This window comes from Bos indicus x Bos taurus, chromosome 9 (assembly GCF_003369695.1).
Source record: "Bos indicus x Bos taurus breed Angus x Brahman F1 hybrid chromosome 9, Bos_hybrid_MaternalHap_v2.0, whole genome shotgun sequence".
NCBI classification, from domain to species: domain Eukaryota; kingdom Metazoa; phylum Chordata; class Mammalia; order Artiodactyla; family Bovidae; genus Bos; species Bos indicus x Bos taurus.
In genome coordinates, this window is record NC_040084.1 from 28009985 (window position 1) to 28034820 (window position 24836).

Sequence of the window (24836 nt, forward strand, 5' to 3'; positions counted from 1 at the left end):
TAGTATACAGAAGGACTTAGATTCTAGCCCTGACTTTCTAGATCTATAGCCAAGGATCTTTCCATCACATTACTATGCAGACTTTGAAGTTTGAGGATTGTAACTTAATGTTTTATGAGACATCAACAACTTTGGTAATATGAAGGCCTAACGTTTTGTGCTTCAGATTTCAGGCAGTTCTATGATAGACGTATCATCTTCTGATGTCAATCAAGGGTACCCTAGCAATGTGTATCAATATTTAAATATACACAGAGACCACATGGGGATCTTTGACAATGAAAATTCTGATTTGCTAGGTCAAGGGGAAGGCCTGAGATTCTGCATTTTCACCAAGCTCCCAAATATTGCTGCTGCTTCTTCAGTACTTCATCTGAGTAGTAAAGTCCCACCTGCTTTAGGAGGCAGGTAGAGAGCAATTGAATATTCCTAAAAATACTTTCAACTTAGTAGTAATCATCTAAATGACCTACTACTGGCCAAATGTCCTTCAGAATAACTGGAGTGGCACACATGGAAAAATTTTGATTGCTAGTTGTGTGGGGGGAAAGCAAAAGGTTTCAAGCCACATACCTAAGCATTGTAGAAAGGTAAGAGAGCAGGAGAAATGCCATTGGGATTGAGGGAAAGGTTACATTATACTTGTAAATTATAACAACCTTATTATATATTGTATGCAAGATATTTTGAGTTGGTCAGCTACAAATTGAATGAATTAGCAGTTGCAAATTTCAAATAAAAATACAATCTGTAAGTCAGTACTGTATCAGTACCAATCTGAAGAAAAGAATTTGGTCATTAGAGACCATGATTTAATGAAAAGTTCATGTAAAGTCTTACTCCAAGAGTCCAAATAAGCAACACTTCTTGAATATTTAGAGAATGATACAGATATAGTCCAAGGTTTGAAACTTTTGTCTCCCATCCAACCAAGCTAAAGATACATTTATTTGGTCCACATAGGTCTTTTATTTATTAATCTTTAAATGTGATCATTTTGATAGGATGATGGTCTCACTGCCTCCCTTGACTTTCACATCTCCTTCTCCCATCACTCATTTGGGTCCAGATTTCCTTTGTGTGTGAGACAAGTATGTGAGGACAGCTTCTTCTTGATATGATAATTTCTTAAATTCACTATCAGCCTAGTGTCTTAGTCTGCAAGGGCTGCCATGGCAGAATACTGCGGACTGGATGGCTTAAACAACAGAAATGTATTTTCTCGCAGTTCTGGAAACTGGGAGTCTTAGGTCAGGGTACCTGAGATTGGATTCTAGTGAGAGCCTGTTTCCTGGCTTGTATACGGTCTCCTTCTTGCTGTGTTGTCACACGGCAGAGAGCACACGCTGGTGTCTCTTCCTCTTCTTAGCAAAGAAAGTTCTATTGGATCAGGACTCCACCCTTGTGATCTCATTAAAGTTTCATTTCCTGCTAAAGGCCCTGTCTCCAATCCAGTTACATGGAGGGTTAGGGCTTCAACATATAAGCTTCAGTCCATAGCAGTTGGTAACCTTTAAGTTTAGTTAATGTAAAGCAACTTGAATGTTTACCTCATATAATTTGTTCAGTTTAATAAGTTGTTTAAGTATTTCTTTTTTAGCAATCAATGATTTTCCCTTTTTCATTTCTATCATATATGTCTTCCTAACACCATAAATCCCTAACTTGCATCATCTTCTATACATGCTTATAACTGATAGGAGTTAAATATTTTCAAAAATTGTTCTTAACTGAACTCAAATATAACTGAGTTTATACTGATGGTAATAAAACAAGAAAAAATCACTCTCGTTTTTGGTTACTGATATATATCAATTTACCTAGCTAGTAAGAAAGAAGAAATTTATAGTCCAAAAGCAAGGGAGGGAGATCAGAGTTGTATTTCTTCTGACATTTGGACTATAATAGCTTATGTGACTTGAGATAATTAGACAAAAACAGACAAGTAACCATCTCACTGTCCAAATGTTCACAGAGCAAGAGATAGCCTGTAAATAATACTGTCACCTTTATGTTTCATCAGATTCTAATTCTACTGTTGTTGTGAGATGGACATAAATCTGGGGACTCCAATTCCCTAATCTAAGGCAGTTTCTGATAGGCATATTATTCAAATGTTTGACTCCACCTTAGCTCCTGGAAGAGGCTCATAAACCATCGTGTAGCAAATGTTTTGCCTATCAGTCTGTCACTTGGAAAGGAACGTGTCATTTGTTAAATGGGAAGCTTAGGTTCTGCTATTATATTTAAAGAGAAATATTATTTGACATTTCATCCTGGAGCCCAATACAGTTTAAGTGAATAATCTAGCAATATTGTAGGATTCCAGGACTTTTGTTAGTAGTATCCACGTTTTGTCTGCAGAAAGGCAGTCTTTGCCCTGAGCGTGCTGCCACTGAGCAACTTCCTAAGGAGCCCACATTATCAGGCAACGCTGAGATCATGGGCTTTGTCAGCGCTTGCAGATGTGCTGCCTGGGACTTCATTAACATAATTGATTAGGAACTAGGACATATTTAGTATTAATCAAGCTGTTTTTAGTGAGGCTGATTATGCACAGTCCTTGATGCACTATTTTAGTCTGGAACTTCCTTAGGACCAAGTTGCAAGAAAATGGTATTATGTAAAAAGGAACTTACATGTGACACTAACATATGCTCTTTGATTTGAGGAATACAGTTAAAACAGGTCAAAATGTAGGAGCTTAAACATATTTGCATTTTAATGTTTAAAAGAGGGGGGATTATATATAGACTAGATTATTAAGTTTGCTCACAAAAGAGTGGAAACAATTTAGGGTTTTATCAGTCAAAATCGAAAAAAAAAGACCTTGTTATGGGCGAAAGCGTTCTGCACATCCATGAAGCCCTTTAACGCTTCCTTTGTGCTTTCATACCACTTAAAGCAATGAGTTTCTCACAACACTTGCTTCTCATTCTGTGAAGTTTCTATGCACTTCTTATCTTGGGTCACTTCTCGAAGGCCCGGAGGTGTCTCTGGTCTTCCTAGAATTTCAACCTCTCCCCACACCACACACTTTGTACAACATAATGAAATTATTTTGCTTTGAATCTTCAGATGTAAAAACTAACCATATATTAAATCAGTTGTTTTCTTTGAATCCTGAAGGAAATTGCAACCCACTCCAGTATTCTTGCCTGGAGAACCTCATGGACAGAGGAGCCTGGAGGGTCCATGGGATCACAAAGAGTCGGACATGACTCACGACTGAACAACAATCAACCGTGGGATTCTCCAGACAAGAATACTCGAGTGGGTCACCATTCCCTCTTCCAGGGGATTTTCCCGAGCCAGAGATCAAACAAGAGTCTCCTGCATTGCAGGCAGATTCTTTACCTTCTGAACTACCAGGAAAGCCCTTACCACTATATGTTTTAGAATACATTTGGCCTTTGTCCATGAAAATTAACTATAGCATCATTGAAAAGATCTTGTATAATGACAATCTCATGCAATCATTTTGGTCATTGTTGTCAATTTGCTTTTAATTATGGACATAATTTACCTGGAACTAACTTAAACAGAAAACTACGTTCAATATAGTATTAATTCTTATGATTTTTTAAACAGTGTTACATTTTGCAATGAATTAGTTTTTCTATCTACTGTGAGCTCTCATTGCTGCTGAAAGGCTTGCAAGTTCAAGCCACTGTAGTTACCCATACATTCCACAAGTGGGACAGGTCTATGTGAGTACCTCGCCTGCTTCACCAAATGGTTCCTCATTATATTAACATCACAGGTGGTTTTAAGCTTTAACATGAAAGCCCATTTATCATGTTTGTCAGAGCTGTTTTTCTTAGGAGAGATTATTCTGACTGCTCTAGAAGAGAGTCCTCAGTGATGAAACAAAAGAGCTTCAAGCAACATTTTCCATCCCCTTCCAAGCATCAAAAAAATCTGCTTCATTAAATCTTAATATTAGTACAATTGATGGATATGATCCTGTTATTCTTTAATCACTGTTTCCACTGTGGAAGCAGTGACAGACTTTATATTTTTGGGCTCCAAAATCACTGCAGATGGTGACTGCAGCCATGAAATAAAAAGACACTTGCTGTTTGGAAGAAAAGTTCTGACCAACCTAGACAGCATATTAAAAAGCAGAGACATTACTTTGCCTACAAAGGTCAATCTAGTCAAAGCTATGGTTTTTCCAGTAGTCATGTATGGATGTGAAAGTTTCACTATAAAGAAAGCTGAGCACTGAAGAATTGAAGCTTTTCAACCATGGTGTTGGAGAAGATTCCTGAAAGTCCTTTGGACTGCAAGGAGATACAACCCATCCATCCTAAAGGAAATCAGTCCTGAATATTCATTAGGTCTGATGCTGAAGCTGAAACTCCAATACTTTGGCCACCTGATGTGAAGAACTGACTCATTTGAAAAGACCCCGATGCTGGGAAAGATTGAAGGCAGGAGGAGAAGGGGACCACAGAGGATGAGATGGTTGGATGGTATCACCGACTCAATGGACATGAGTTTGAGTAAACTCCGGAAATTTGTGATGGACAGGGAGGCCTGGCGTGCTGCAGTCCATGGAGTCGCAAAGAGTCGGACGTGACTGAGCGACTGAACTGAACTGATTCTTTAATCAACATTGCTGGATATTATTTTCTCTCCTCCTATTCAACACAACCCCCTCCACCACTACCAAAAATCATGTTGTATGTTCTCAGTGATCTCTGAAGAATTAAAGACTTCAATCCACATGTGATTGATTACTGGACATTTAATGTAAACTGGCCACACTGCATCTATTCTGGCAAAGATGTGGAAAGGTATATATCTTATACTTAAATTACTTTTAATATTCCATTACAGACATAATTTGCAGTAATGGAACCAAATAAAGTAAGGTGAACTACTACTATATACCCTATCTTCTTCTTAAATAAATATATAACTGGTACTAACTTAGTACTGCAGTTGTGAATAATATTATAAATGCAATCACACAAAAGTGGGCAAGAGAACTCTCAAGAGACGACTAAAGCCCCAGCTTCCAATTGCAGCTTTGACACTAATTATCTTTGACAAATGGATTGACTTTTTAGGGCCTCCATTTCTTCTACTGTCAACTGTGGAGACCGAACTTAAATAATCTCAGAGATAATTTTCTGCTTTCACACTGAGAGATCTCAAGCTTATTTTTCCAGGCTGGTGGATTGGTAGTAAGCTGTATTAAGAACAGAGTGAAGACTCCATGGCTTGGCCCAGATTTAAACAGCTCCTATAGATGTGTAAGGCTGTGACCATGGTCTGGATACAGATGTCAAACTTGGGGCAACCAGGCATGTCCCTGTGAAATGGATAACACTATGAAGTATTATTTTCTGAAGTTCAAAAGTGAGTTGTACAGGTCATAAAGGCTGTGAAAGTTAAGAGGAAGATGAAATATGATTGAGGCAAGGCTATGTGGTCAAATCACAAGACTTGCATTGGGTCATAAAGAGTAAGTTGGTAGTATTTGTATGGAGGAAAAAGGAGCAATATAAGAAACTTATTATGAGATAATTTCTTACCATAGGATGCATTCGAGGACAATGTTCTACAGGAGCTAGTAACATTTTATTTACAGTTCTATTAAACTGGGAACTTTATCATCTTTGCTCTTCATTGAGATACATCCTGGGAAGCAAGAAGCATAAAATAATAAAATAGAAATTTGGCTCAGGTTCTCATTCCATTAACTCTATGACACAGTAAATCTTGTTGAACTTGTGGGCAATACAATATTTTCCTTTGTTTTGAGGTGAACTTAACTCATATCTTTGTGCAGTTTTTAATGGAATTGACCTCTAGTTGTAAATTTTGATAACATAGGTAAACCATACTACTTTTGGGGCCTCTTTTACTTAGAAAGTTGCTATGAGGACTGCTTGAAATAATGTATATAGCAACTTAGCACAGTTAGGTACTTAGCTATTAGTTACTATTATCATTATTTTTTTAATCAGCAAATTTGTACATATAGTAAATACTTAATTTTCATAGTAGATTTTTATTGATATCTGTAGAAGTTAATATGGTAATTGCATTAATGTCATTAGTCAGCAATTGTGAAACTCTATAAAATTTCTTAATATAGGACTCTGGTCATATCCTGAAGAATTTTGTACACAAAACTGAATCATTTACCTCCCTCCCACCCCTCACCCCCCCTACCCATAGACTGCATGAGCCTGCTAAAACAACTGAGCAGAGGAGTAGTACAATTAGATTTGCATTTTAGATTACTGAGTCAGGGATAAGTAAGGTGATGAGTCAGCAATGAGTCAGCGATAGTAAGGGTGGATGATGAAGGGTAGAGCTTGGAGGTTTAGAGGTAAGAAAAATCTCTGTTTATAAGGAAAAATCATGCTACTTTTGTTATAAACAATCACATTGAACCCTCAAAACAATTTCAAGCAGTGAATGTGATTTATATCATTTCAAGAGAAGATCAGAGGAATCAAATAAATTGCCTAAGATAACGCCATCCTAACAATGGTATAATTGGAATTGGAATTCAAATGTCTCATGCCCAGGATCAGTCTATTCCATTATCTAGAGCTAGCAATTAAAAGTTACGGCTGAGCATAATTGCTAAAGTCTTATCTGACCTGGGTAAATGAATGGCACTTAAGAATAAGAACAGGTTTGGGGAGACGATAATGCATTCAGTTTCAGACTTGCTTAGTGCATCAGGGTCCCTGGAATATTCAAAATGGATGATTAAGAGTGTTTAATGAATGTAGTGTTTATAAAGGTTTGAGCGGAGTTATGGTGAAGCACCCCAAGCCTGACCAACTCAGGAAGGCTTTATCAGTCCTAGGCCTGAGGAATCATGGAAATGGAGAGGTTTACAAATCCTCAAACATTGTAACTCTAAGAGAGATATGCCCAGCCAGAACTATGTCCTTTAGTAGAAGAACATATCATCAACAATGTGTAAAATTATGTATATAATATTCCCAGTGAGCCAGGGAGGTAGTTGGAGAATAAATATTCAACTATCTCTTTTATTTTTCCTGCTCTATTATCTCTTGATATTGTTCCTATTGGGCAAACTAACCTGAATCCAGAGGTTGTATTAATCCTTGGTTAACACAGTCCATAAAGGTGAGGGTGGATCTTGGACCTGGAGAGAAAATGAAGACTCTGCCATGTGTTGAGCAGCATGTTAAGTGGGATTCACATAAGTGGTCATCTCCAGCAGACAACTGAAGCTAGGAGTCTGGAGTTCACAAATGAGAGAGCTACAGACACTGAAGTCATAAACTTAATCTGAGCATAGCATTTCCAGAAGCATGTGGTGGGGAATTCTAGTTCTATGTTATTCTTGGTGAAAAAGAATTCATAGTGTAATGCTTTGGGTCTGCATAATATGTTATGTTTCCTTTTTGGACAGTCTTAATGTATACAATTGGGCTTCCCTTGTGGCTCAGCTGGTAAAGAATCTGCCTGCAATGTGGGAGACCTGAGTTCTCAATCCCTGGGTTGGAAAGATCCCCTGGAGAAGGGAAAGGCTACCCACTCCAGTATCCTGGCCTGAAGAATTCCTTGGACTATACAGTCCATGGGGTCGCAAAGAGTTGGACATGACTGAGTGACTTTCACGTCACTTCACTTCAATGTATACAATTATATTAAAAAGAACTATGAAATTCTTATTAGAAAACTGTTTAATTATTTTTAACCTCAGTGATGCTCACAATTTGTGATCGGAGAAGCATTACTATTCCCAGTAATACTTATTGAGCTCCCAAGGAACAGGAGATCTTAAAAATATCCTATGTCATACAAATTTTCATTTTGAATATAACTAAATGGCAGGCCAGTCATGAGTTTGAGTGAGGTTTAGGGCACCCAAGAAGGAAAATGTGGGAATAACATTGTCTTGGAGTTCTCCAGAGAAATAGAGCCAATACATGTGCACACACACAACTGCCCCCCTACAGACACACACACAAACACACACACCCAGCGGGGCAGGGAGAGGGGAGAAATAGAAGTTATTCTAATGAATTGGTTCATGCGATCATGTGATTTGGGGTGCTGGTAAGTCTGAAGTCCATCGGGCATGCCTGGGAAGAGTTAATATTATTTTCTCAAGTCCAAAGGCAGACTAGAGGCAGAATTCCTTCTTCCTTAGAAAATGTCAGTCTTTTCTCTAAATGCCTTCAACTGATTGGCAATCTACTTTACTCAAAGTCTACTGATTTAAATATTAATCACATCTAAAAAATACCTTAGAGCAACAATTAGAATGGTTTTGACCAAGTAACTGTTACTATGGCGTAGTCAAAATGAACCATACCAAATGTCATCACATAAAATTAACCATCAAAAACATCAGCAGAAGACAGACTAGAAAGCCAAATATGAAAAAATAATGAGAAAAGAAAGGCTACAACAAAGCCAAGAGCCCCAGAGAGATGGATATGACAAAAATTGGCCAGGGTCCTTTAGATTTGTTGATTAGAAGATCATGGTGACCTACTGCTATACCCTACCCATAAATGAGGGTATAGCAATCAGGAGTCTGAACTAAAGATCCACTAGTTCATATTAGTTTCTTAAACTCAGAGAAATGACTCAGCTTCCTCATCTAAAAAGTTTTATTTTCAACATAATAATCTCAAAATTCTGTTTCATCTCCACAGTTTTATCATGCTTGAGGCTTTTATTTCATTCATTTTCCTCCCTACACATTTATTTTATTTCCTTGTGTTACACAAGGGCTAATCCCTACTTCTGAGGGGAAAATGAATCATCTATTTAAGTCTTAAAAATTTTCCAACATTTTGTTGTTTTTAAACTCTTTATTTTCAGATGATTTTAGATTAACAGAATAATTGTAAAGATAATATACAGATTTCTAATATATTTTTCCTCTAATGTTTTCATTTTACATAACCATGATTGACCTACCACGACTAAGAAATAAACTTTGGTACACTAGTCACTGAACTACAGACTGAATTCAACTTTCACCTTTCAATTATTTGTAAAAAAAATTTTAAATTATTCTTTCTTACATGTGTGATGAGGACACAAATATTAACACACGTATTCATAGCTTTTCCCCACCACCGTAATGCTGAAGGAATATTCTAGATATGCCTGGTCAGCTCCTGAGTGCTTATATTATACTTAGGACTCAGGATATGCTGGCTGAGCCAAAAAAAAAAAAAAAACATTTGGAAGAAGCTCAAATAATTAAATTAATTCATGTTTGAACAAGGGATAGTCCCCAGAAGAAAACATAAGATTTGGACACTGAGAAAAGAGCTTGAGAAGGGAATAGGAGAGTCAGCATGGGCTGGAGTAAGTTTTTAGTGTGTTTTCCAGAAAGAGAGCTTTCTGGTGGTTCAGATGGTAAGGAGTCTGCCCTCAATGCAGGAGGCCTGGGTTCGATCCCTGAGTTGGGAAGATCCCCTAGAGAAGAAAATGGCAACCCACTCCAGTATTCTTGCCTGGGAAATCCCGTAGACAGAGAAGCCTGGCGGGCTGCGGTCCATGGGGTCCCTAAGAGTCGAACACGACTGAGCGACTAACACTTCCACTTCCAGAGAGAGAAGGTTTTTGGAAGAGCTGCTATGATGAGAGATGATTGGGGAATCCAGTAAGGAGAGAACCTTTAGAACGTTTTGCTTTGGGTCATACAACATTAGCTATTTTGAGAGACCTCAGGAAAGATTTAAATATGTCTTCAACTCTTCCTTGAATTTTAAACCGCCATTTCTTTTGATTGCAGCACTGTACAGGGCTAGGCATGAGGTAACACAGTTATGTGGAGTTAATATGCTGGAACAAGTATAATTCAGCTTAGTATCATGGAAAAGTAGGTAAGCCTTAACAACTGACTTGACTAAATTAACGGGAAAAAATAGAAACACAAAAAACAAATAGGTGGAAGAGTGTCAAGAAAAAGGAAATATAAGGACATGTCCCGTGTATGAAATATAATAGCCTAATGGCTGGAGAAGGCAATGGCACCCCACTCCAGTACTCTTGCCTGGAAAATCCCATGGACGGAGGAGCCTGGTAGGCTGCAGTCCATGGGATTGCTAAGAGTCCGACATGACTGAGCGACTTCACTTTCACTCTTCACTTTCATGCATTGGAGGAGGAAATGGCAACCCACTCCAGTGTTCTTGCCTGGAGAATCCCAGGGACGGCGGGGCCTAGTGGGCTGCTGTCTATGGGGTCGCACATAGTCGGACACGACTGAAGTGACTTAGCAGCAGCAGCAGCAGCAGCCTAATGGCTCAGATGGTAAGGAGTCTGCCTGCAATGCAGGAGACCTGGGTTCAATCCCTGGGTTGAAAAGATCCCCTGGAGAAGGAAATGGCAACCACTCCAGTATTCTTGCCTGGAAAATACTATGAATGGAAGAATCTGGCAGGCTATAGTGCATGGGGTTGCAAAGAGTTGGACATGACTGAGCGACTTCACTTTCACTTTCATGAAATACAAATCTGCATTTTTTGTTGTTGTTCAATTTCTCAGTTGTCCGACTCTTTGCAACCCCATGGACTGCAGCATGCCAGGCTTCCCTGTCATTCACTGTCTCCTGAAATTTGCTCAAACTCATGTCCATTGAGTGGATGATGCTATCCAACCATTTCGTCCTTTGCCGCCCCCATTCTCTTCCTGCTCTCAGTCTTTCCCAGTATCAGGATCTTTTCCAATGAGTCGGCTCTTCACCATCAGGTGGCCAAAACATTGGAGCTTCAACTTTAGCATCAGTCCTTCCAGTGAGTATTCAGAGTCGATTTCCTTTAGAATTGACTGGTTTGAATTCCTTGCTGTCCAAGGGATTCTCAAGAGTCTTCTCCAGCACCAGTTTGAAAACATCAATTCTTGGGCACTCAGCCTTCTATATGGTCTAACTCTCACATCCATACATGGCTACTGGAAAAACCATAGCTTTGACTATATGGACCTTTGTAGGCAAAGTGATATCTCTGCTTTTAAATATGCTCCTTAGGTTTGTCTTTTAGTACACATTAAATATTCTTAAGAAACTTGCATCTCCAGAGTTAAAACTTTTCCATCTTGTTATAATAGTCTTGATTTCCCATTATTGATTAAAAATACTCTTTGGGAAAATCATTAACTTTACCCATAATAAGATAAAGAAGTTATGTTTTTCTTCCCCTATACATCTGTCAGTATAGCAAGGAATGTCATCTGATTTGACAGTCCAGTAGCAATATTTTTATTCTGGAGATCCCCAGAATAAAAAATCAAAAAATCAAGAGATGACAACCAAGAATCAGGGAAGAGTAAGGGGCTTTCTGTTGATGAAGGCCAGCTTTTTGGCTCAGAGATCTTTCATAACTTTCATGCTGATATTAAGATTAGATTTTTCCCCTATATTTTGACCAAAGAGAAAATTAGGGATGAGAAGTTTTGTGAATAAGAGTGAGTGTGATTTTTATAGCTTCCTTATTATGAAATTTTAATTGGAACCTTCTTGTGCCAGCAAATTTCTCTCAGAAAGCATTTTACAAAAAAAAGCCAGGTCCCTCCAAAGCTCTAGTTTATAAGTACCATTTTTTCATCATAAAACATTTATTTGCTATTTGTTTCAGCTTAACCTAAATGTTTCTTTCTGTTTTATAAACTTCTTAGAATCCCCATTGAGATTATTCATTCTGTCTAGTACTGATGGAAAAAGTGGCTGCACTGTTAAAGCCAGGTCTGTTTTACCCAAATGGAGTAAGAAGTCTTGGCAATTGTTCACATGATAAATGGTGACAGATACTCGCTTAAATTATGTAAGAATTTTGTGTAATAAAATTTGATCTACTAGACTAGACCTTCCTTATATTAGGAAGAAGACCAAAATTGCATTAATGGTTTGGTATAATTTATGAACGATGATGAAACTTATGTGGTCTATCATTTGAAATAAAGTTGAATTCCATATATTATAACAATTACAACTAGAAAAGTTGTATTCGTTGAAGGGGCACTTATTTCCTTTATAAATATTGATATGTATTAAGCTTGGGCTTCCCTGATAGCTCAGTTGGTAAAGAATCCCCCTGCAATGCAGGAGACTCTGGTTCAGTTCCTGCGTCAGAAAGATCTGCTGGAGAAGGGATAGGTAACCCACTCCAGTATTCTTGGGCTTCCCTTGTGGCTCAGCTGATAAAGAATCCGCCTGCAATGCGGCAGATCTGGGCTCGATCCCTGGGTTGGGAAGATCCACTGGAGAAGGGAAAAGCTACCCACTCCAGTATTCTGGCCTAGAGAATTCTATGGACGTCCATGGGGTCACAAAGAGTTGGACACAACTGATCGACTTTCACTTTCATGCATTAAGCTTAATGTCAATAATTAAAAGGCTTTAATTAAAAATCACACTTATAAATGTGCCCAATATACCAGTAACTTTTGGTAATGTTAAAGTCAAATTTTATTTCAAAATAACTATTGAGTCTTTCTAATTTATTTAGTAACTGAAAAGCTAAATTCTCAAGGATCTGTTATAAAAATAGCCATATCTTTGAAATAATACTTTAGAGTAATTTATACTTTGATTTTAAATGATAACCAACTTTTTTCTTAAATATCAATAATTTAGTCACATGCAGGAAAAACTCAATTCTCTGATGTTTTAGGTATTTTTGACATTTTAAATGCAACAAAGTACTTTTGCAATTCATTTCCAGCTACAGACAAATGTAGGAAATGTATATAGATAAAAATATGGAAAAGGTAATTATATGTAAATAATATGATTTTGAAAATTGACGGTTACTAGAAATGGATCTTATATTTTCCTTACCCTTGTAGAAAGATGCATTAGAAAATTTATACTAAAATATCTTCAGCAAGCAATGATTCCGCATAAAAACTACATTTTAAAAGGGTTAAAAAGCTTTTAGATAAACTTCAAATAATTGTAGCACCAAGAAAATAAATAAATAAAAAAGAACAAAAAAGAAAATGCAAAATACTCTCTTTGAAGCTATTCAGAGATGAGGGTGTGGATGGAGAGCTTCTCACTTGAGTCTAGGACTCAATAAACTTTAATTGAGCATTTGCTTCCCAGAATGTAAAAGCATTGAGAGGAAAAATAAATACCAGAAGGAAAAAGAACAGATGTGGCAATCTTTATCTATATAAACATAATCCATTCAAAAATAATGCAATTGTTTTATTGTTTATAAAGTTTTTTTTTTTTTTTCATTTTTGAAAGGTTTGGGCGCAATCTACTTTATCCATTTCAAATGGGAAGTTTAATTAACAAACTTTTTTGCAATTTGAAATATATCAAATAATCTTTCCCTTTGCATTCTCTTTTGCATACTAAATTCAGAAACAAAAAAATTGTCATTATGTCAGAGAACTTTGGATTTGAGAGATCTGAAAGACAAGTTTCACAAAGATAGGTTAGAAGCTGGCGCTTCTTTTCTGCCCACACCTTAGTTCATTTGTAATTTTTTGTTAGAGTAAGTCTACTGCAAACTTCATATTCCACGTTGTAGGGGAAAGAACAGAGTTTTCAATGATCCTTAGTTTTAAATCCTTGTTGTGTCACTTACATGATTTGCGAATTTGGGCAAGTTACTCATCTTTCCTGAGCCCGTTTTATCTCATAAAGGATATGTAGACTTTCATCTGAGAACTAAGTATATATTCTAACACATATAAGGTCATGTGCTATATTCTATTATAGTATTCTACTGCAGTGTAATTTTATATCACCTTAAAATCAGTTTCATTAAACCAAACTAACACAATATTTTGGCCTTGTTCTGATCATATAAAATAACTATTTATGTTACCGAGTCCAAGCACAGTCTGCTCACCACACAACAAGCCAATAAACCTGAGAGACAAGATATTGAGGCAAGGAATACAACTTTATTTGGAAAGCCAGCTGATTGAGAAGATAGCAGACTAATGTCTCAAAATAACCATCTTGTCAGGGTCTGGATGCCAGGTTCTTTTATAGAACAGAGAACAAGAGAAGTTGAGGAAGTAAAGTAAAAGGCCATTATTTTGCAAATATCTCCTGGAATGGCCAACCTCAGGGAGGGGATGTGATAACCTCTTTACTCTTGGAGCCATTCACAGGTGAGCAGGGTCAGACAGCATATTAAAAAGCAGAGACATCACTTTGCCAACAGAGATCCATATAGTCAAAGCTAGGTTTTTCCAGTAGTCATGTACTGATATGAGAGTTGGACCATATAGAAGACTAAGCACCTAAGAATTGATATTTTTGAATTATGGTAATGGAGAAGACTCTTGAGAGTCTTTTGGACAGCAAGGAGATCAAACCAGTCAATCCTAAAGGAAATCCACCCTGAATACTCATTGGAAGGACTGATGCTGAAGTTCCAATACTTCAGCCACCTGATGGGTAGAACCAACTCATTGGAAAAGACCCTGATGCTGAGAAAGATTGAAGGCAAAAGAAGGGGGCAGCAAAGAGTGAGATGATTAATGGCATCACTGACTCAATGGAAATGAATTTCAGCAAACTCTGAGAGATAGTGGAGCATAGAGAAGTCTGGCATGCTGGAGTCCATGAAATCGCAAAACGTCCAACAGGACTTAGCGACTGAACAACAATAACAGGGTCAGATTATCTTCCTATGAGCTGAACAAAGGCTGAACAAGGGCACTTTTAGTTTAGTAATCAGGCAGAGGGGTAGAATTCCCTGAGGCAGGGCATTATGTATGACTACAATAGTAAAAGCAACAAAAAGCAAAGGTTAAAATCAAAGAAACATATCCATCACGGAGTCAGAATTGGCTGTTCCTTGCAACATGGAGAACACGTTTCGACAGTCTTTTTTGAAGCTTAAAGAAGTGTACATAATCTGGTATCTTGAAAATGTTTGGATTTACACTAATTAGCTCTGGATTCCTTTGGACATCTACTTCATGAATGGTACTGTTTCACAAAGAGTTGTCAGCCTTTACCTACTGGACAGGAGTAGGCACTCAGCAGGCACCTCCTTCGGCTGGCATTGAGAGTAACTCTTGCATACTCATCTCAGAATTCACATACCATTGTCCCAGGAGCAGCTTTTGCACTTTCACGTGGTGCTCTTGGATTTGGGCCTCTGCTGCCTCCCTTATATGTAGAGTACATCATGAGAAATGCTGGACTGGATGAAGCACAAACTGGAATCAAGATTGCCGGGAGAAATATCAATAACCTCAGATATGCAGATGATACCACCCTTATGGCAGAAAGTGAAGCAGAACTAAAGAACCTCTTGATGGAAGTGAAAGAGGAGAGTGAAAAAGTTGGCTTAAAGCTCAACATTCAGAAAACTAAGATCATGGCATCCAGTCCCATCACTTCATGGCAAATAGATGGGGAAACAGTGGCTGACTTTATTTTTCTGGGCTTCAAAATCACTGCGGATGGTGATTGCAGCCATGAAAATAATTGCTCCTTGGAAGAAAAGTTATGACCAACCTAGACAGTGTATTAAAAAGCAGAAATATTACTTTGCCAAAAAAGGTCCATCTAGTCAAGGCTATGGTTTTTCCAGTGGTCATGTATGGATGTGAGAGTTGGACTATAAAGAAAGCTGAGTGCCGAAGAGTTGATGCTTTTGAACTGTGGTGTTGGAGAAGACTCTTGAGAGTCCCTTGGACTGCAAGGAGATCCAACTAGTTCATCCTAAAGGAAATCAGTCCTGAATATTCATTGGAAGGACTGATGCTGAAGCTGAAACTCCAATATTTTGGCCACCTGATACAAAGAGCTGACTCATTTGGAAAGACCCTGATACTGGGAAAGATTGAAGGCAGGAAAGAAGGGGACGACAGAGGATGAGATGGCTGGATGGCATCACCAACTCAATGGACGTGGGTTTGGGTGGACTTTGGGAGTTGGTGATGGACAGGGAAGCCCGGTATGCCACAGTCCATGGGGTCGCAAAGAGTCGGACAGAACTGAACAACTGAACTTAACTGAAGTGAACTACGTCCCTTAATGAAAGTGAAGTGTTAGTCTCTCAGTCAGGTCCAACTCTTTGCATGGAGTTGGGCTATAGCCCACCAGGATCCTCTGTCCGTGAAATTTTCCAGGCAAGAATACTGGAGTGGTTAGCCATTCCCTTCTCCAGGGTATCTTCCTGACCCAGGGATTGAACCCACGTCTCCCACATTGCAGGCAGATTTTTTACAATCTGAGCCACCCTGTCTCCACCCATAATGTCCCTAAATCCATGTTTTTTAACTGTAAACTTTATCCCTTGTTAGTATCATACCCAAAATTCCTCGTAGGAATAGTTTAAAATTCAAACCCTGGCAAAGGGTTTGACTTAAGGTTACCTGATCATTTGTTGATTTGTTGACATAAACCAACTGTTTATGTAAAGGCTCTGGGCAGTCACTGGAAAATGCTCTAAAATTTCTGGTTGTGAATTGTTGTTAGTAGCTGATAATGAGAAAAACTGACTTGTAAGAAAAATTCAGCATTCACTAAAGGAAAAGTCAAGGGAAAGACTGGATTCTGGTTCTGAAAAGCCAGTTTAGTTTACTCCATATAACTCAAGTGAAGAGTTTTGCTATTAAAGTAACCTAGTTACAATGTAAAGAGAGGTACTCCCACCATGTGCCTATAATGTTGCATTCCTTCAAGAGTCCCAGATAAAATTTGAAGGCAATTTTTGGGGAAAAAAAAGGAAAAAATGAAGAAGAGTATTATTACTGAATCCTTTTACTTTCTTAGTCTTCATTGCAACATGGTCACACAATCTAGTGGGGCACTTGACACCCATCACTCAGCAGCAGCCAAAATTCCTCTTAAAATATAACTCATCACAATACAGTTACTCTGCTTGAAACCTGTCAGTGACTTCCTACTTTACTCACAATAAAATGGAAAATTCTTATTGTGAACAAGATTCGATGTGATTGTCCCAGCTACATCTCTGACCATTTCTCTTCCCATTCTCCTCCTACATCTGCCGCTTCAGCCACTCTGGTCTCCATGCTCTTCTTTGAATATAGCTAGAATGCTCCTCTTTGAAGATCTTGGCACATATGTTGCCTCTGCAGGAAGATTCTTCTCCCTAGGAGCCTACTTTTGTTCAAGTATCTTTTCAAATGGTGCTCATTCAAAAATGTATAACCCTGTTCCTCGTAAAAAAAAAAAAAAAAAAGCCACTTCCCATTCCCTCATACTCTAATCCTCTAACCTAGCTTTGTATTTTTTCTGACCCTTATTATCATATGACTTTATATACACTTATATATGTATTAATATATAATGCATACATATAAACATAAACATATTCATTAAGACTTAAAAATGGACTTTTCTCTAGCCTTAAAATGTTTTAAGCCATAGCAATGGGAGAACATAAGCAGCTATTTACAAATTGAAAGCTTTTTGAGTTAACTGTTCTCAGAAAAATTAGGAAATAGATGCAAGATGAGACATACTTCCTTTGGAGAAATAAAGGAATAGACAAATGAAGAGAGACTTGAGTATATGCTACTCATTCCCTCTGCCTTTTATGGTTGAAGACAGAAGATTTGCTTACAATTTCATTATGCAGAAACTACTATTTATAGAATAACTGGAATCCACTTCATTCCAACACAATGCCCCTTTATAACATGTTAATTCCTATTTTTTTTCTTAAAGTTTCACAATATATAATATTCTTGATATAGCCTCCCTCAACACAGAAAAATAAGAATTAATGTGCATTTACTCAGATCAACAAATGTCACACTTAGAAAAACTGAAGATTTTATGTAGTCAGATTTTGATTGTTTCAAAAATATAGTAATATATGCTATCATTATTCTTTTGGAACGTCCACTCTTGTCCAAGCACTTTGGCTCAGTTTCTTCACAATAAGTTGGCAAGGTAGATTTTACTAGTTCCATTTTTCAAATGAGGTAAATGAAATTCCGTGTGTCAGAGCACGTTGCAATGTCACAACCAGAAGGGATCAGAGACAGAATTCAGACCAAAGTCACCGGTGCTAGCACCCTCCCATTGTCTCGTGTTTCATTCCTCTCTGTAGATAACAATGGAAAGCTCTGATAGTCATTGGTGTAATTGAACTTATCTGTTTCTGTGACGTTTTCCGTGATGTACTGTGACTAGGGCTCCAGGTCAACCTCTGCCACTCTAAGCAAACAAGGTGACAGTGAAGAGCTGTGTTGGAATGCATTGTTATGAAAGAAGCATGTCCTTATTTACTTAACTGGGACCAAGAATACATCAATCCTGGCCACAGAGAGTTACAAAAGCATGTAAATTTTGGATAATCTCTACACAAGAAAGGCATGAGGGGGAAGAACAAAACATAAGATGAAAATGAAGCATTTGCATTTGTTTGCTCGTTTTGCTAAGAACAGGCATCTTCAAAAGCTTTACAATTATAATTAACTATTGTGAATTCTCTGGCTTTGAGATGGCATAAAAACATTTAAAAGCAAGAGAAAAGCCCATTGTAAGGGCTTAGGAAGTAAAAAGTAAGTCATTTAATTTTTCTTTCATCTGATGTTAATTTATGCAGAAACTAATAACATACTTGTGGCTCAGAGCTGCTTATTGTGGACAGAATTTCTCTCTCAGCCAGTCTTTCCTGTGATCCCTACCAGATAGAGCCATCATTTCCCAGCCTATGACACTTTGTCAGAGAAAGGCACTATACTGATAAGTTCACACTCTATGGACACACTCAATTGCGAACCCTCTGAGAACCCATGATATAAAATGTCCTAACTCTTCTCTAGCTGTTACTAACAAAACAGCAAACAAATTGGAGGAGAGCATGAGGAGTAAATTGGATATGTGGGTGCATAGTCAGGTGGAAAGAAAGGAGGATTGTTGACTACTGAAGGAGAAAAATGTCAAGGGAAGGAGAGTCTTCATGTAAGAAACATGGATTACTTTTACATCCAAGAAGGAGATAATTAAATTGTTGTACCTTTTATAAATGAAAAATTTAATTTCTCTGCTGCCAGATCACATAGAGAATAGATGGTAGTACTTGAAGAAATGAAGGGATCTTCAGAAGTTGATATTTTAAATAAATTAACCATGAATAAAGTAAGTCCCATAATGACAGCTTAAAGGTCTAATTCATAAAAATGTTATTAAAGTACATTATTTATACCTGCTTTTTGTGGATTTCTGTTCTTATTCACGACTCTTTCAGTGTATGGCCATAATCACAGGAAGAGTGTATAATGGAAGCATTAATCAATCTGAACTAAAGCAAGGATACTGTATCACCACAATAAAATCCCAGCTATATTAATATAAAGGGTAGAATTTATTACACAAAGTAATTCTCTTTAAAAAAAAATGAAAAGAATGTCTTCCATCTTATAGCCTCAAATACCTACTTTCATTCCCAAGTTTAATATAACATGAACTAATTATCATGAACTTTTTAATAAAATATTTATTCATCTACATTATGAAACTTAGAGACTCAGATACTAAGTTGGATACTAAATTGTGATCTTATCATGTGATCTTATCCTGTATTTATCATGACTATGGCATTGATTTTTAAGTTAGGCTAAGAAATATTTACAGTTAGTCTCTGTGTTAATTAACTCCTTTTCTGACATGTGGCATCCGATGGTAATGTTTATTAGCAAATGCCAATTCAATTGTCTGGCATATGTATCTATTTAGATAAGATGAAAAATTTCCTACAACATAAAATTTCCTCCAGAGAAGCTGAAAGTACTGATACTTAAATCAAAAGTATATTTATTCAGAATTTTAAACATGATTTACATATTTAATATGGATAAACCTTTAGGAAAAAGCAAAGTAGAATTCACTTGGTTTATTTCTGACTCTAGAACTATCAAAATCTGACTTCCTGACTTTCTACTTCTGATTAGATGAGCTGTAATGGTACGCTGTAGATACATTTAGACAGAGTGTGAATATATTTCTCCCTACCACACTAACTTATCTCTAAGAGTCATGAAAAGAGGTTCTTTATAAATTATACGTCTGACATTGAAAGAAAGGGTTGTGTTTGATCTTGTAGGTAAAAAATCTCTATACCTAAGGGAATGAATTAATTCCTGTATTTAATAAGATGCAGTCATTAGTAGGCAACTTAAGCATTCATACTAGAACTACACATTGAGTTTCTTCAGCATAGTAACAATCTCATAATAGTTCTGGGTAATAAAAATCTTCGAATGCCTGGAATTTATACTTGAGGAGACAAATTACAAACAGAAAGGTATTTCAAATATAAGGTAAATCGCACTACTAACTGAAGATAAAAATCAGTCAGTTTCCGACATTAACTGTGCTTACAGCTGCCTCACACCTAAAAGTACTGAATATTCCATTTTAACAACTGTGTACTTCTACATGACTTTGTCATCTGAAATGAGAGCACTTACCAGAAGAGTGTCCAGGGATGTCTAGTTGTTGCATGGCTATCACTGGCCACCATTTGAGTTTCCTTCTGCCCCTCAGACCAAGATTTTCTCAGATCTCTGAAAGACAAATCCCCCATGAAGAAGTCTAGAGGCCCCACAAAGTGTCAAACCACTCTGTGTGTCAGTCAGATTTACTGCAACCTCTGGGTGAAAAGACAGTCTGAGCACACGGATTGATAGAGCCACTCAGAAAGGCCACTGGAACTTATGTCCCCAGTACAGTGCCAGACAAATGTCACCAGACTCCAAATGTCTGTTGACAAGAGGCAGATTTGAAAAACAGTAAAATCAAAATAGATATCATTAATGGCCTATTGTGGGCCTCCCTGGTGACTCAGGCAGTAAAGAATTTGCCCACAATGCAGGAGACTTGGGTTCAATCCCTGGGTTGGAAAGATCCCCTGGAGAAGGGAACAGCTACCCACCCCAGTATCCTTGCCTGGAGAATTCCATGGACAGAAGAGCCTGATGAGCTACAGTCCATGGGGTCGCAAAGAGTCAGACACAACTGAGCGACTAACACACACACAATGGCCTAATGTATTATTTCTAAGGAGACTGAACATATGAAAACAAAAAGTAATTCTTTTAGCCTACCTGCAAAATCATTCCTCTGAAATTATATTTTAATTTCCAGTATTAATATCTTATTTTAGGCACTAGACAAACAACTGTTTGGTTCAGAAAGCTTGAACTATCTTTTTCACTTTTTGTAAAGAATATTAGCAGCCTACCATTGCATGCACTTGCTGTCAGCCAGCCACTGTGCAGAATGTTTTGTAAACATTATCTAACTTTAAAGGAAGTACTGTTATTTTACAAAAGAGAAAAATAAGGCTTAGTGAGATTAAATCACTTGCTCAAAGTCACAAAACTATCTGGAGGCAGAATTAACTTTACCAGTAATCCTTTATTCAAAACTTGATTTTCCTTTTGTACTACATTTTCCTAAAGGAATATTTTAAATTTCTTCTCTAGAAAAAGAAGAAGAAAAGAAGAAAGCTGAGAAGAACGTGACTTCTGAAACAAAAAAGAAAGGTAAGCAATTTGAAAGCTGCTGCTGCTGCTAAGTCGCTTCAGTCGTGTCCGACTCTGTGCGACCCCATAGATGGCAGTCCACCAGACTCTTCCATCCCTGGGATTCTCCAGGCAAGAACACTGGAGTGGGTTGCCATTTCCTTCTCCAATGCATGGAAGTGAGAAGTGAAAAGTGAAAATGAAGTTGCTCAGTCGTGTCTAACTTTTAGCGACCCCATGGACTGCAGCCTACCAGGCTCCTCCTTCCATGGGATTTTCCAGGCAAGAGTACTGGAGTGAGTTGCCATTGCCTTCTCCAGTTTTAAAGCTAACATAACTTAATTAGTATTCATTTGTAATGTTACTGTTAAAGCTGTTCTTTCTAGGAAAGAAATTCCCTTAACAATTTTAGTTATTGTCCTTAACAAACAAATATAAATATTCCAAATGAAGTTGAGATTGATAATTTTTAAAAGAAAATTCAAGCCTAAACATTCTTAAAATGTGTTCAGTCAGTTCAGTCAGTCAGTTCAGTCGCTCAGTCGTGTCCCACTCTTTGCGACCCCATGAATTGCAGCACACCAGGCCTCCATGTCCATCACCAACTCCCGGTGTTCACTCAAACTCACATCCATCGAGTCGGTGATGCCATCCAGCCATCTCATCCTCTGTCATCCCCTTCTCCTCCTGCCCCCAATCCCTCCCAGCATCAGAGTCTTTTCCAATGAGTCAACTCTTCACATGAGGTGGCCAAAGTACTGGAGTCTCAGCTTTAGCATCATCCCTTCCAAAGAACACCCAGGGCTGATCTCCTTCAGAATGGACTGGTTGGATCTCCTTGCAGTCCAAGGGACTCTCAAGAGTCTTCTCCAACACCACAGTTCAAAAGCATCAATTCTTCGGGACTCAGCTTTCTTCACAGTCCAACTCTCACATCCATACATGACCACTGGAAAAACCATAGCCTTGACTAGACGGACCTTTGTTGGCAAAGTAATGTCTTTGCTTTTGAATATGCTATCTAGGTTGGTCATAACTTTTCTTCCAAGGAGTAAGCATCTTTTAATTTCATGGCTGCAGTCACCATCTGCAGTGATTTTGGAGCCCCCAAAAATAAAATCTGACAAAGTTTCCACTGTTTCCCCATCTATTTCCCATGAAGAGATGGGACCGGATGCCATGATCTTCATTTTCTGAATGTTGAGCTTTAAGCCAACTTTTTCACTCTCCTCTTTCACTTTCATCAAGAGGCTTTTGAGTTCCTCTTCACTTTCTGCCATAAGGGTGATATCATCTGCATATCTGAGGTTATTGGTATTTCTCTTGTCAATCTTGATTCCAGCTTGTGTTTCTTCCAGTCCAGCATTTCTCATGATGTACTCTGCATATAAGTTAAATAAACAGGGTGACAATATACAGCCTTGACGAACTCCTTTTCCTATTTGGAACCAGTCTGTTGTTCCATGTCCAGTTCTAACTTTTGCTTCCTGACCTGCATACAAATTTCTCAAGAGGCAGATCAGATAGTCTGGTATTCCCATCTCTTGAAGAATTTTCCACAGTTTATTGTGATCCACACAGTCAAAGCTTTGGCATAGTCAATAAAGCAAAAATAGATGTTTTTCTGGAACTCTCTTGCTTTTTCCATGACCCAGCGCATGTTAGCAATTTGATCTCTGATTCCTCTGCCTTTTCTAAAACCAGCTTGAACATCAGGAAGTTCATGGTTCACATATTGCTGAAGCCTGGCTTGGAGAATTTTGAGCATTACTTTACTAGCATGTGAGATGAGTGCAACTGTGGGGTAGTTTGAGCATTCTTTGGCATTGACTTTCTTTGGGATTGGAATGAAAACTGACCTTTTCCAGTCCTGTGGCCACTGCTGAGTTTTCCAAATTTGCTGGCATATTGAGTGCAGCCCTTTCACAGCATCATCTTTCAGGATTTGGAATAGCTCAACTGGAATTCCATCACCTCCATTAGCTTTGTTTGTAGTGATGCTTCTAAGGCCTACTTGACTTCACATTCCAGGATGTCTGGCTACCATCGTGATTATCTGGGTCATTAAGATCTTTTTTGTACAGTTCTGTGTTCTTGCCACCTCTTCTTAATATCTTCTTCTTCTGTTAGGTCCATACCATTTCTGTCCTTTATCGAGCCCATCTTTGCATGAAATGTTCCCCTGGTATCTCCAGTTTTCTTGAAGAGATCTCTAGTCTTTCCCATTCTGTTGTTTTCCTTTATTTCTTTGCATTGATTGCTGAGGAAGGCTTTCTTATCTCTCCTTGCTATTCTTTGGAACTCTGCATTCAGATATTTATATCTTTCCTTTTCTCCTTTGCTTTTCACTTCTTTTCACAGCTATTTGTAAGGCCTCCCCAGACAGCCATTTTGCGTTTTTGCATTTCTTTTCCATGGGGATGGTCTTGATCCCTGTCTCCTGTACAATGTCATGAACCTCCGTCCATAGTTCATCAGGCACTCTATCTATCAGATCTAGGCCCTTAAATCTATTTCTCACTTCCATGTATACTCATAAGGGATTTGATTTAGGTCATACCTGAATGGTCTAGTCGTTTTCCCTACTTTCTTCAGTTTAAGTCTGAATTTGGCAAGAACGAGTTCACGATCTGAGCCACAGTCAGCTCCTAGTCTTGTTTTTTTCTGACTCTATATAGCTTCTCCATCTTTGGGTGCAAAGAATATAATCAATCTAATTTCGTTTTTGACCATCTGGTGATGTCCATGTGTAGAGTCTTCTCTTGTGTTGTTGGAAGAGGGTGCTTGCTATGACCAGTGCGTTCTCTTGGCAAAATTCTATTAGCCTTTGCCCTGCTTCATTCCGTATTCCAAGGCCAAATTTGCCTGTTACTCCAGGTGTTTCTTGACTTCCTACTTTTGCATTCCATTCCCCACTAAAATGTGTTACTGAGTATTTTTTTCCTTCCTTAGTGATGATACTCAATTCTACTTCATTATTTTTCTTGATTATATATATGTCACTATTACTATTCAATTTAGTTTAATAAAATGGTCTATCAAAAGAGCAAATTATTGAATATATGGGAAAGAAACTAGTTGATTGGTTTGCTATTTTGTTCTTTTTGAATGCATTATTTGCATTTTCAAATAGTGCATCTGAAGTCCCAAGTGATCTCAAGACTTTTCTGAGCTTTTGACATGCTTATGGTGGCCTGATAACCCAGAGAACATTCAATATACCCCTTTTAATATCCTTTAGAAAAACTGTTGGATTATATCATAATTAACAATGTTATCTAATATCCGTACAATCATGAGAGATTATTTCTTTGACTTAGTGAAAACGTGTTCCTTCCCTGAAAGGAAAGCACACAGAAACTACTGTTCTGTTACAGTGG

The 24836-nt window shown here is 37.9% G+C and overlaps 1 protein-coding gene across 1 annotated transcript in view; it reads left to right on the forward strand.

Annotated features, from left to right (window-relative positions):
- Nucleotides 1-24836, forward strand: part of LOC113898890 (triadin-like) — a 159542-nt gene that overhangs the window by 73396 nt on the left and 61310 nt on the right. Inside the window, exon 7 of the mRNA XM_027552193.1 lies at nt 21418-21477. Coding sequence (XP_027407994.1) covers nt 21418-21477 — 60 coding nt within the window. The remainder of the gene's footprint in view (nt 1-21417; nt 21478-24836) is intronic.